General features: G+C 32.2%; 1 protein-coding gene and 1 long non-coding RNA gene across 2 annotated transcripts; both read left to right on the top strand.

The window, feature by feature from the left end:
- Positions 1–1,720: 1,720 nt before the first annotated feature.
- Positions 1,721–2,860, top strand: LOC128163868 (uncharacterized). Its single transcript, XR_008240873.1, has 2 exons — positions 1,721–1,930; positions 2,460–2,860. It is a non-coding gene; the product is annotated as an uncharacterized LOC128163868 (long non-coding RNA).
- A 2,579-nt stretch (positions 2,861–5,439) lies between these two features.
- On the top strand, positions 5,440–11,807 carry LOC128163123 (corepressor interacting with RBPJ 1-like). The gene is made up of 10 exons (XM_052826631.1): positions 5,440–5,596; positions 5,996–6,090; positions 6,580–6,658; positions 6,846–6,910; positions 7,197–7,348; positions 9,393–9,493; positions 9,827–9,912; positions 10,349–10,452; positions 10,811–10,882; positions 11,085–11,807. Exons 1-10 carry the CDS (start codon positions 5,525–5,527, stop codon positions 11,633–11,635), a joined length of 1,377 nt encoding a protein of 458 aa, XP_052682591.1. The 5' UTR covers positions 5,440–5,524; the 3' UTR covers positions 11,636–11,807.
- Positions 11,808–13,867: the final 2,060 nt, after the last annotated feature.

Genomic DNA, 13,867 nt, shown 5'->3' with positions numbered 1-13,867 from the left:
TGTTTCCAAAGTTGTGATAATGAGACTGACATTTAAAAACCGAGCTCGTCAATTGGCTTTAACCCGACTACGACCCCCCCCCCCCCCCTAAAAATTGCGCTTCATTAAATCATTGGACGATAAAACTATTGGCCGATAATTGTTTATTATCTATTAGGCCTATTATCATTGTCATTTTGTAATAAAAAACGTATAGCTTTTGTAAACGTACATTGTGCAAACAAATTGATCTATTTGAAAATAGATTAAAGAAGAGCGCAATGTCATAGCTCTGGTTATTGAAATGTTTAGCAGATCTTGATAAACAAGGCTTGATATATAAACATTTGAAAAAGAATCAACTTAAAGTCATATAACGTGTATCTTACCATAATTTTTAATGCATATGATGAATAACAAGAAAGTTTTATTTATTTTTATTTAAAAAAAAATTTTCTGGATAATTTTTTCATTTTTTAAAAATTTTGCTTGTAATGAAATTGTCAATTCAATATTGATGTGAGTAGGTTTGGATAAACGTTTTTAAAAAAGTTTAATTAAGAAAAAAAAGACAATGCACAAGCATAGTTCGAAAAAATTTTTAGCTTGCAGTATAGTAGTCATATTCGACGCGAAAGGAGATTGACTATCTCTAGCAAAGCTAGGGGAAAAGCACTCAAATGAAAATTATTCTTGTGTGGTAGCGGTTTTTTTTAATCAAATGTCTTTAATTAAGAATGTTAAAGTTTCTTTAATCATACAGAACGAAGATATTTAAAAGAATAAAGCAAATCGGTGTTGCAGTATAAATCAATTCATGACTTTAAAGGGATGAAAAATTATATCTTTAGATGCGTTTAGAAATTCCTGACCTTGATAAGCTGATTTATTATGAAATGCAAAACGAGGCTTATTGAGGAGGTTGGCGGCGCAAGTACAATCAATTAGTTTTATCACTATATTCTTTTTTTTCACCTGTCATATTTTATATATTGCCAACAGCTGTCTCGTAAAAAAAAAAAAAAAACCGAATATTTTTAATGCACTTAGACAAGAATATCAAATTAGATTTGTGATGGTAATTCTCTAAATTATACCAAATTGCAATCAAAATGCTCAGGATTTGATCATACTTTGTTGGGGGGGGGGGGGTATCAAGAGACTGCACCGTCAATAAGAAAACAATTCCTGTTTTTGTTGTATATCAATGATATTTGTGACGATCTTGTTAATCATATATACATTAATACACATAAAATATTATATATGATACATTGTCAATTAAGGAACAATGCAAGTATGTTAATGGCAGATACATTGTATGTAAAATCATGGTTTCAACAGAAACTGCAATGTGTGGTAATTGTGTAAATTCTGTTGAAGATGCTTATCATTATTTTATCAAATGTCCCAAGTATGAATCATGTAGAATTACTGTTATTCAAGCCATAAAAATACACACACACACACACTCTCTCTCTCTCTCTCTCTTGATTTGTATCTTTTCTTTAATCTGTGTTGTGTTATGAATATTGAACTTTTTAATATTTCAATGTGTTCACTTTGACCTTGTAGGGAGAAGGCTAAAGTTAGGTGTGCCTGCTGCCCAATCCCACTCAATATATTATACTGAATAAAATATTATTTGAATGAAAAAAAAACCAACAACCGCGTACATGAAATTTCGATGCACATGTATATGTCAGGTAATATGCAACGTAAATAATTTAAATGTCCTTGAACAGTTACCCCCAAACTGACCTTTCATAATTTACAACTTTGATGACCATAACGATTGCCCATGCATGTGTCCGTCAAATGTTTGTGGGCAATTATATCATACTCAAATTACTATAAATTTGATATATTTTATACACGCTAAAGTTTATAAAGCCGAGTTGAAACTTTTCTTACGCAGAGTTGGAAGATTCCTGGATTAGTTGAAAAAAAAGTAAGTTTATTTTTCTCAAAAAAGGGAGTGTATGATAGTGTTAAGTACTCTTTAACGATGACATTCATTGTTGTTCGTTTCATATACATGTAGGCAAAATGAAATCCCTGTAAGCATATAGGGGCCCCGGGTTATTTGACGGTCATATAGCGGGTATTGGAATGAAAAAAATATTTATTTTTAATTTTTTTGGGGGGGGGGGGGTGTGATACGTTCAATGAAAAAAAAAAAACATATAAGTATTTTACCAAATGCTTAAAAACACTTCTTTTTAAAAAAAAAAATGGATTATAACATTATTATAGATTATATAGTCCGATCACTTGATCTATCAAGTGTTGGTTAGATACATTAGATGAATTGTATCTGCAGTATTTGAATTTCAATATTTTAAGTTGACACTCGAATTTGATCTATATTTATATTAGCTGATATTCTTATCTTAATTTATAAACCTTAATGACTGTTGATAGAGAATACTGATAAGTATTGATTAGTATTTACATGTTTATAATATAACATTTTTCAGAATGGCGGACTATAGAATGATGCTTCTGATGGCCACGTTATTGGGAATAGTACATCAACTCTCGCACGTGCATGCGTCGGTCATCGAAGACAAGGCTCTATTGGAATGCGAAAGCGAGTGTTCCAGTAAGGTACTCCTGCCATGCACGCAGGCGTTCTATTGCACCAAGATACTCAAGAATGATAAGATCAGATGTGGATTGTACTGTTCTCAGTGGGTGGACGAGTGCATGGAAACCTGCGGGTCCAGGAAAGTCGCATCGTAAACAAGCTACACTCTCAAAGAATTTCTGCAGAATCCATCATGTGGAAATGCCAAAAAAACAAATATTGGAATTCTGTTTGAAAACTGATTTTTGAAAATTCTGTAATAATTGATTAAAGTCTGTACAACTACAAATATTTGTTGTCTTGTGATTATTTTAAGAATTAAGATTGTTTTTGTTTTTCTGTCAACTGTTGGCACCATCGCGTACAGCTTTTTCATTTTATTGACTTTGAAGTCGCCGTGCCTTTATAGACCCATAGAAGAAACTAAAGTAAATGTATTGATTTAATGATATAGAAAAATTGTAACAATTAAGCAAAGGCATTATCATATCTCTCATTTTTAAATTACCATGCATTATCAGGTTAAGTAAATTAATACTAGTATTATTCTGAAATAATATTGCAACTATTGTTTCCATATCAACCAACCTACACAAAACAATTCATCCTCTTTATTAACATCTTTTTAAAGGAAGTGAAAAAGTCGAACAGGTAATTTTTACAAAGATAGAAAAATAATTTGAATTTCGCATCTCTTGGGATTTATGCTCATCAGAGGTTGCTGGATAAATGTACCTCTGTGGTGTAAGAGCATCTGTCTACTAAAGCTACGTGTTCAACACAGTGACAAATGATTCATCCGTTAGGTTTCATTATTTTGGAGGCAGATCAACTCCAGCTCTCCAAAAAACAAAATGATAATGATATCACTAAATGAACAAAGAAGAATTTGGATTTGGGTTACTATGAATTCATCAATACTTGTTGAAAACCAATTTTCGTTGACCTCGTTAATGAGTTGAACTACGAAAATAGATATGACTGAAGTGCAATATCTGTTATAATACATGTACATTGTAATTTATTAATAAAATCATTGACCACGAATTCATACGTATCCTTGAAAGGGTCATATATTCACAAAATTCCCAAAGATTTCATCTCGCGAATATCACAAAATCCACAAAGATTGAATACCGCGAATGTTAACAGCCATAATAGGCCTTTAGGAATAAATAATAAATAATTAGATATCTTTACTATTAAAAATTAAACGAATTCAAATATATACTCTTATAATGAAAATGAAAATTAACAATTCAAGCAGCTACAATAATATCAGCTTGTCACAATCGCTATGCATCTAAGTTTTGACAATCATATATAATTTGGGTGTTCACTGCAGGGAGATTGAAAATGTACACTTCTGCAGTATACTGCATAACTAAATAGACAGACACAGTCAGTCTACATGCTGTGTGGGAAAAGGAGTGAATCTATGCATGCTTATATATTATAAAATGGTCAGAATGTAAAATTTTAATTTACTGGTGGAAGTAAATAAACTGGGGATAACAATTTACTACATGAAAACTTGTATATTTTCATTTGCATAATTTACACCAACCTGATTGTCAAATTTAATTAACTATATATATAATCAGTCTGGGCGGACTCCGAAAACGGAGTAAACGGAAGTTATTTCTCAAAAGTAAAAATACTCCGAAAAAGGAGTTCGGCGCATGCGCAGTTAATCAAAATATCACATTTTTACGTGAAAACAGGGCACTCAGGAAAATTGATCGTGCAAAGCGGATTATTCATATGCAGGTCTGAAAATACGTTTAAATGCTTTATAAGACATGTTTCAACAGAATGTATTTGGCAAAAATATACGTTCGTTGGGCAAATCAAATTTTATTTGCTGTCAAAGTTTGTCAATTCTGTTTCCGATGACGAAGTCAATAAAAGTGAATAAATTAATGTTTTTTTCCATGATTTCACTATTATTAAAGATTATTTATGTGCTAGGGTGTGAAATAAACTATTACTGTGAGTTTTTTTATCCCGTTTGTAGCCATTACACCGTTCTTTTGATCACGCGTTGACTCGCCCAGTCGGCACTTCTTAAAACCTTGTATACATCGTAATTAGTCGTATTTTTTTAAAATCACCACGTATATTAAATGCTTGAATACTTACATGAATACAGCATTTAAATTTCAATTTCCATACTTCCAAGTTTTAATTTGAAGTCTGATTTTCTTATCTTATAAGTCCTGGTCGAACACGTGTGAGTTTTAATATTTGTATGTATTTTTCCTGTTGTTTACCGAAACATTTCCACATTACTTTTGAGGTATAATTTTAAAATTAACCATTTCAGAGTCGTTTCCATTTTTTTTTCACGCTTCTGAAGGATTTTAATCCATTTTTCAATCGCGTATTTACGGGAAAGGGAGGCAACTCTCCATTATTTACATTAGCTACAAAACGGAAGTTGAGGAAATCGCAATGCATGACGGTGCCAAATACTCCGTTTTCGGAGTTTACTCCTTTTTCGGAGTCCGCCCAGACTGATAATGAGGCATCACATCTAACAAATCTACATCTGATGCAAACTGTAAAACAAACTTTAATTACTACGTATAGGTCTAGGTAGATAATTGAATGGACATCACTGTGACCAGTCGAATTAATTAGCTCTCTCTCTCTCTCTCTCTCTCTCTCTCTTAAAGACAAGTTGTTTACCAGATCCACATGAAATGCAGATGGATGTTAACACTGCATTCATGATTGTAATTCTAAACTGTAAACAAAATCAGATTCACCATTTTTGCGACTAATATTAAGAACGATTTAATAAAGAAAATATTAACGCAGTTTACGTACAAATTGTTTAATTTTTTAATAACGAACGACAACTCTTTAGACGATTCACAAACGAAAACAAGATCGAGTCATCGACGGAGATATTTTTTTATTTATATATATAGGACAGACGAATAATCAAATATGGGGAAGGGATTTAATAATTATATGACCAAGAAGTTCTTCCATCCTGGAAGTAAAGACAACATTAAAAGGGTAAATGGTGTTTACTGTAGTCAAACACGTTAAGTTAACAAGGTTAACGTATTCTCTTTTGAGAAGTGGACAAGCATAGCCTACATCCATGGATGTAGGCTTTGCCTGTCGACTTCTCAAAAGAGAATAAAGGTTAACGTTACCACAGGAGTTCGAATTTTTATCAATAAAGCCAAAAAAAAAATTACTTAATTGACTGACCCATTAGCTATGCTTAAAGAACTCCTGTGACGTTACAATGAAAATACTTATCAGGTAATTTAAAAGGAAAACTCAGTGGATGATTTGGGTGTATGAATATTAACCATTTTCCAGTTAATCCTAACACTAGATTTGATGGTCATTAATAATCCAAGTATCTTCTTAATATCATTTAAAACATGTATTACGCTCTTATAGGTATGGATGGCTCAACAAAAGACAAACTATGAAAAACAGAAACAAGATGATTTACTCTCTCAGTACCAAAAAGAACAGGAAATGTACAAAAACAGGTAAACATATGTTAAATACTTCTTGGTTGTTGATAGAGAATGATTCTCTTAAACGTGTTAAAGAATTGACTTCACTGTTGCTGTCCAAATGGTTTCTTTTCCATCACTATTCGATGGATTAAAACAGACATCACTTAATTACAAGGGAAAAACAAATGAAAATGGAGATATTTTCACTATAGAAATATCAAATTATGGCAAAGAAAGCAAAGGAGATAAAATTGAGACATAGTGCTGGCCTAAGAAAAGTAAAACCTCTAAGTAACTGTCATGTATGTATCTTTAGTAAGGTGATATACATGTATACATTGTACAAATGAAATATACACATCTTTACATGTGGTCCATAAATTAAAATTAAGTTGAATTATGTTTAATTTTTAGCATTATTTCATTGTGATTTCAATTTTTGACATATTTTGTGCTGCAGTTATTTAAATTGTTGTTAGCATATTATGAGTTGACACTATTATTTCATTTTTTTATCAGAGCTTTACTTGGAGATGAGAAGGCAAAGCTGGGACTGAGTTTTATGTATGACGCACCTCCAGGTCTAAAGAAAAAAGAGGTCAGCTCATATACCTAAATAATTCAGGGTTATGCTGAGAATTCAACAACATTATTAAAAATAAAATAAGAGTTGGCTTTATCTATGAAAAGTAAAAAAAATACAACATTATATACACAGACATGTTAGCATTATATCAATTGAAACCGAAATTCATGTGTAGTAAAGATCTTTTTTTCCCTTATAGGTAGAAGAGAAGGAAGCTGAGGTGAAATTTGAATGGCAGAGAAAATATAATGCACCAAGAGAACAGTGAGTAAATAATACTTGTGTTTCATTCAGCCTTAATCATGTATTTAATGAACTTTAAATATTTAATAATATAGTAGCAGTCAAAGGTCAGTTGTCAAAGTGAGAAATACCAATAATTCTCTAAACTAAGCATTGATGTCTTTTTACTTATCTTAGGTGTCATTTTATTATAAATTTCATATTGTGCTATATTTGGAACCTTACACTAGTGGTACATTATGACATATATACATTACATGTACTGTTCTCAGTTGAATGATTTTAAACATTTCTATCACCTTAATAGATATGCAAAAGACGATGAGACAATTCGGGACCAGCCTTTTGGAATTGAGGTCAGGAATGTCCGTTGCATCAAGTGTAGGAAATGGGGCCATGTGAACACGGACCGTATCTGTCCCCTGTTTAACCAGGATCTCACCGCTGAACCCCCGCAACGTAGGTGTTAAATGGCAAACAATATTATACATGTGTATATATTTGTAGGGCCATACCAAAATTATTTCTTGTTCCTCGGACATCTGAAGAAAAAAAGTATGAGTGGGCGTACAATTGTGTAATAAAATTATTATATTTATAGGGAAAATTTTTAGGTGGTACATGATTGTTTTATTTTTTACATGTTTCCAATTTACAAATAGAACAGAATATAGCACATAATTTCCTGGATGCTGGAAATGAAAAAAGATATTATTTGTATAGTTTTGTTTAAATGTAAAAAGGATTTTGTCAAAAAACACATGAGGATCCAAGAACACGTACATTACACATTTCTCTATTTTAGATGAATTTCCATGAAAATTAATTCCTTAAACCTGGTAATACCAAAAATATTTAGGAACAATACCAGATTATTTTTTGGAATTTCTGGAATTTTACATACATTTCCATAAAAATTCATACCTTCTTCACTTGCATCTAAACTTGTTTATTCCATTGGCAAATATATTAAGGTACAGTGGTAACAACGCTATTGTTGACAAGCCAATCGTGTTAAATAGTTCGTGTAACGTGGGTGATCGTTCGTGTAACGTGCTAAATCGTGTATGTATCGGGAAAATTGGTTTGCATTTTTTTACCGGCATGTTCGTGCGTGAGCGTGCAGTTTTTTCGTTTTGTAACTTTTTTACGGAATGCCAGGATTTATTCTTAAAACAAAGACAAGTAGATTTTGTAAAACAATGTGAATTTAAAACTTTTTTTATATAAGAACATTGACAGTTGTTAACATTCATTCTCTCTTTTGTCGTTAAATACATTTTTTTATTTCCATAGCTCATTCAATCCTTTGTTCGGTCAAGTTAGTTTTGCTTAATTTTATAATCAGCCTATATCAAGCATCAATTGTGTCTTAATTGACAAATAATTTCAATCATAATTTCAATCATATTAGCAAAAGCGACACGTTGAATGAAAGCGGCCAAGCTTACCCATTCCCCGTTTTAAACTAAACGATTATTCCCAACGTTTTTCTTACAAATGAGAATACGATTTGCATTATTATCTAGTAGATTGTATACACATTTGTTTGAAATAGAATTCATTTAGATGTTTTAAAATTTAGAATAAATAGAAATAAATCAATTATGTACTGTAAATTATGAAAATATTGGATGTGAAAAATCTTAATTCTTTGTATTTACCTGTATCCCGCATAATTAAATTGTACGTAAGATAATTATATTACATAAAAAGTCAACTCATTTGTAAATAATTTCGTGTAGTTTATGCATTATCTTCATTTCTATTACACGTAATTTTCTTTAACATATGATAGAAGTTAATATTCGTTATGGAGACAAAAAAATTAATTTGTGTGTGAATCCCTTTATATTTGTGTGTGGATGTGTAAATTTTAAGTGTTAACTCGTAAAATACAAAACAGTGCATGACTAAAGTACATGCCGCTTTTCAATAACACACAAACATAAAGCAATACAAATTAAAGTAATACGTTTCCTTAATTCTAATCTTAAAAATTAATTTTGATTTTGCGTGTTTAATGGTGTAGAATCATTCGGTTACGTGTTTTATCGTTTTTGTTCGTGTATCGTGAAGATTCAGTAAGTTAGTGTTCGTCCGTGTATGGTGCGTGATCGTTCGTGTATCGTGCATGATCGTTCGTGTATCAGAATCGTGCGTGTCGTTTGTCAACAATAACGTTGCTACCACTGTAACTATACCAGGCTATATTTAGAGTTTAAATATTTTGGATTTTCTTTACTGTAGCATGCAAAATAAAAAATAATATAGCATAGTATATATTTTTTATTGAAACAATATATCTATTGGCAAGAAAAAAAAATATATGAAATGAAACACAATAACGGAATTACGTTACAGTAGTGAAATCTTCACATTACGGAAAAAGAAAAAAGGGTAAAAATGGATGAAAAGTCATGTCTGACCACAACAGTGTAATCAGATAATCTCAAATGATCCTTTATACAATGTAAAAACCTTTCATTGTGTGTCTTTTCAGCATCCACCAGTGCATCCTCTTTACTTGAGGGTTTGCGAAGTGATGGTTTCACCCTGAAGAAAAGCATTCTGGGTAAAATGGCAGATAATGTAGACACAGAGGTATGGAGAAATGATTCCTTTGGTTTAATATAAATTAAGTTAACTAAAATTATATTACTATATATATACTGTGGTTTCATTAATATTCAAGGGTATCAATTTTCGTGGATAAAGTGAAAATCACAGTTTCAAGAATACGTAAATTCGTGGCCAATGACCCTATCAATACAAATTGTTAGTAGAAAATGCACTTCAATGAACATTTTAATTCATGGTTAAACTTAAAAACAAATTCCAAAAATTGGTATTCAATGAAAACTGATGAAACTACAGTAGTACTTTTATAGTACTCTCCGTTGTTCTCTAATGTGGTTGTGTTGCTGGACTTTATAGAAGTTGCTGGAGAGTGAAGATGAGGATGACCCTGAGGTCAAGTTTCTGAAATCGCTGAACCCCAAACAGAGGAAGAAGTTGCTGAAGTATGTAAAATAAGGAAAATAAAATCAAGTGTACTACACTGCCTCTCTGTTACTAACTTATGTTATTCTTGTATGACTCTGTCTTTTAGAATATTTACTCATACTGTTATGAATCAATTATTAAAGATCTTATTCCTATTTACTGTAATAGAAATGTACTACATGTATTGGCATTCTTTGAATGTCAATTTAACAAATGAAGAATTTAAATACACAATAACCAAAGCAAAAAAACCCAGATTTTTATTGGGGAAAATATTGTTTGAATAAACACCCAATTTGTAGCTAACTATTTCACATGCTAAGGTTTAATCCTTTTGGGAAAGATAAAACAATTCCAAATCGAGTTATCTTTCTTGCATAAAAACAGAATAAGCTCAAAAGGAGTATCCGAATGCAAAGTTATTTATGAGAGAATTTTATTTTTCTTGTCTAGAAAGTTGAATAAGCTTCAATCAGGAAAGGAAGATGGAAAAGTAAACAAGGACAAGAAAAAGAAGAAAAAGAAACACAGGAAGAAGTCCAGGAGTTCAGAGGAAGGTCAGTATCAGTATATATTATCAATTGTCATAGAAATATACAGGCATAGGGGAAATATGGGTATTTTAAAGATAACCTCTAGATGTATAATAAAGTGGGATGCTACAAAGACATTGATTTATCAAAAATTTTAATTGACTTGGTTAAGCAATGACTTATCTTAGTATGTTTTCCTTACATGGTATTCATCTTGGAAGTTCCAAACATTTTGATTATTAATTATATTTTACTTTTTACAATATTTTGAAAACATTGAGGATATTGATGTTATCATAATTAAGAAGATATATATTAAAGATGTTTCATAATGAGGAACATGAATTAAAATCTAAATGTGGATTTGTATGTTTTTCTCCAGAATCAGATACAGATACAAAGTTTCACAGGAAAAAAAGAAATTCAATGTCCAATTCAGACTCAGACGACTCTGGTAATTATCTTTTCTAAACATCTTTGATTTTAATTCTAAATGAATTTTTATGTAAGAATATACATGCTGCTGATTAAATACTTCTGATAAATAACACCACAAATAATTTGTACCTTAAAATTGTATATGCTTTTCATCTAAAAAGTTATTTTCCATTTTACATATGCTGCAATGATCACAGGATTTAATTTGGATTTTTCAGATAATGAACAAAGAAGACGTCAAAAATTCAGACAACAGGGAATGAGACAGCCCCAGGATGACAGAGATTACAGAGGAGGAGGGCGATCTCAACACAGACAAAGGAGGAGTCCATCTTTATCAGACTCGTCTCCACAACGAGGCAGCAGGGATCAGGGGTCAAGGAGAAGAGACAATCAAAGGTCAAAATCTCGAGATCGCAGTGCAGACTTCCGAGCTGGTCACAGGAGAGGCAGATCTTCCTCTGTTGAAAGAAAGAAAGATAGTATTCATGAAAGGGACAGAAGAAGAAATATTGATAATGCTAGGAGGTCAAGGTCACCTAATCACAGAGGCAGGGGAGGTTATGAGGTTGACAGAGAAAGACCAAAGAGGTCAAGACGTTCTAGTTCATCCTCCTCTGATGGAGGTGGAGCTTCATCTAGAAGACACAGGTCAAGGTCATTAGAAAGAGGTCATAGGTCAAGTAGGAGGTCTGTGTCACCACAGAGGAACAGGAGAGACAACTACTCCTCCAGGAAAAGGAGGTCAAGTTCCAGAAATGAACACTGAAGGTCAAGGTCACGTGATGGAAGAAGATGAAGGACTTCTAGACTGTTGATTCCTTGAACTCCCCATATTGGGGTAAAAAAAAATATTATGTAATGTGATTCATTCTGATGCATATGTTATTTAAGTGAAATTGTTTGTCAATAAAGTGGAAATAAATTGTTGATAAATACTGCATTTTGTTTGAGGTTAAATTGTTACATTAATTTTATTTCTGCCTCAGTCAGTCAATGATGTTTTATTCTTTTGTCCAGCCAAAAGAAAACATTATTGAAAATCTGTTCAATGCGTCTTTTTGGAGAAAAAACTATATCCCCGAGTACCCAAACTCCGTCACCATAAGCAGAAAACATCCCGCGTTTCTCTGTAAATTATTTTTTGTGATTTTTTTCATCTGAAATCACTAAATATAATCTGAAACAATATAATTTATAAAATTATTAACAAAAATATTTTTATTTTTATTCAAATAAGCTCTCCGAATACGACGTTTATCACGCGTGCTTATTATATCCTATGAACCTAACTCCGTCACCCACATGCTCTATGATATGGCAGGGAATGAAGACACATTAACAATTTAGTTAAAACTCCATTTGTATCTAGGCCAAGTTATAATAAGTAAAAATGGTGCATACAATTTAAATTGTATTTAATTTCATCGAAATGAAATGATCGCCAGAATAAAAAATGGGTCCATGTAACAACAATCACAATGGCCTTTTCAGAATGTATGGATGCCGTTTGATTTATGTCCTTACATATTTCAAATATTTTATATCATTAATTAATATATCAATTATTATATTATTTATTTATTACATTTTTAGAAGTGTAGCATATTCTAAATAGCGATATACCGGAGATATCTATACCCTGTATAAGGCAAAAATATCGGCATGAGCGATTTGACGTTATCATCAAGAGTAGTGCATAAAGGCTATTGCAGACTGAAAAAAATGTATTAGATACCGTAATCAAAAATGTATTACATGTGAAATGTTCCATCTTGACCTCTCTAAAAATGGCTGACCACCGTATTTGGTCGAATGGGCCCGCATGTAAGAAATATCAATATTTTAGTGCACCCGTGAAAAAGTTTTAGCTGATTTCACACAATTAATGGTGCATGCAATGAACAAGGTTTAATTCTGTTATTTTTTGACACATTCTATAGCATTGAATCATGATTTTTTGAAGTATACACTCTCATAACTGCAGCGGTGTGTGCATACAAATTGAGTAACGCGCGTTAGCGCGTTATGCAAATTTGTATGCACACACCGCTGCAGTTATGAGAGTGTATACTTCAAAAAATCATGATTTAATGCATATATTTACATTTTTTTTAACTTCTTGCCTTGTCTTCAAATGTGATTCATACCTTAAAATTCCTATCTTATCCTAAGGGTAAGTTAATATTAATGGAAGAGCCTCAGGGCGCTTTCCATTTACGTTGCCTCGCCGGCGACGTTATCAGGAAACGGTGACATTAATGGAACGGTTGCCATCGTCACAATGCTCCAACGATGACGATTGCAGCTTAAAACTGATACCTATCTTAAAATTTGATCCAATATTTTTGGCTATTTGCAGTTTTAATGTATTTCAATGTAGTAAGACAAATTGTAGATTTAGAAATACTGGTTTTGTAGACTATGGGTGCTTTCCATTTAACCGGCATCGCCGGATTTGCCGGTGTTGCCTTCGTCGCCGATTGCTGGAACGCGCGTCGCCGGCGAGCGATTGTGGCAACGCAATATACCGTTGCTGATTAGGAAACAATATGGCGTCGATGTTATCATATTCTACAAAACTAGTATTTCTAAAACTACAATTTGTCTTACTACATTGAAATACATTAAAACTGCAAATAGCCAACATTTGTGGATCAAATTTTAAGATAGGTATCAGTTTTAAGCTGCAATCGTCATCGTTGGATCATTGTGACGTTGCCAACCGTTCCATTAACGTCGCCGTTTCCCGATAACGTCGCCGGCGAGGCAACGTAATTCGCGGGGGTGTTAAGGAAGCATATGGATTCTGAGTTACATGTAATTTCGTGAAATCACAAATCTTAGTTATTATGTACATATTCAATTATCTAAGCAACGAAACGTAGACCAAAAGCAAATAAAAATACTGAAGTCAAATTTTTTTCAGAAATTAGTTTGCATTACGTAGATTTACACATTGATGACGTCATGACTAAAAGTTGAATGTCGTGTGAATCTG

Source organism: Crassostrea angulata, chromosome 9 (assembly GCF_025612915.1).
Source record: "Crassostrea angulata isolate pt1a10 chromosome 9, ASM2561291v2, whole genome shotgun sequence".
Lineage (NCBI taxonomy): Eukaryota > Metazoa > Mollusca > Bivalvia > Ostreida > Ostreidae > Magallana > Magallana angulata.
This window is presented reverse-complemented; position numbering and strand designations above follow the sequence as displayed.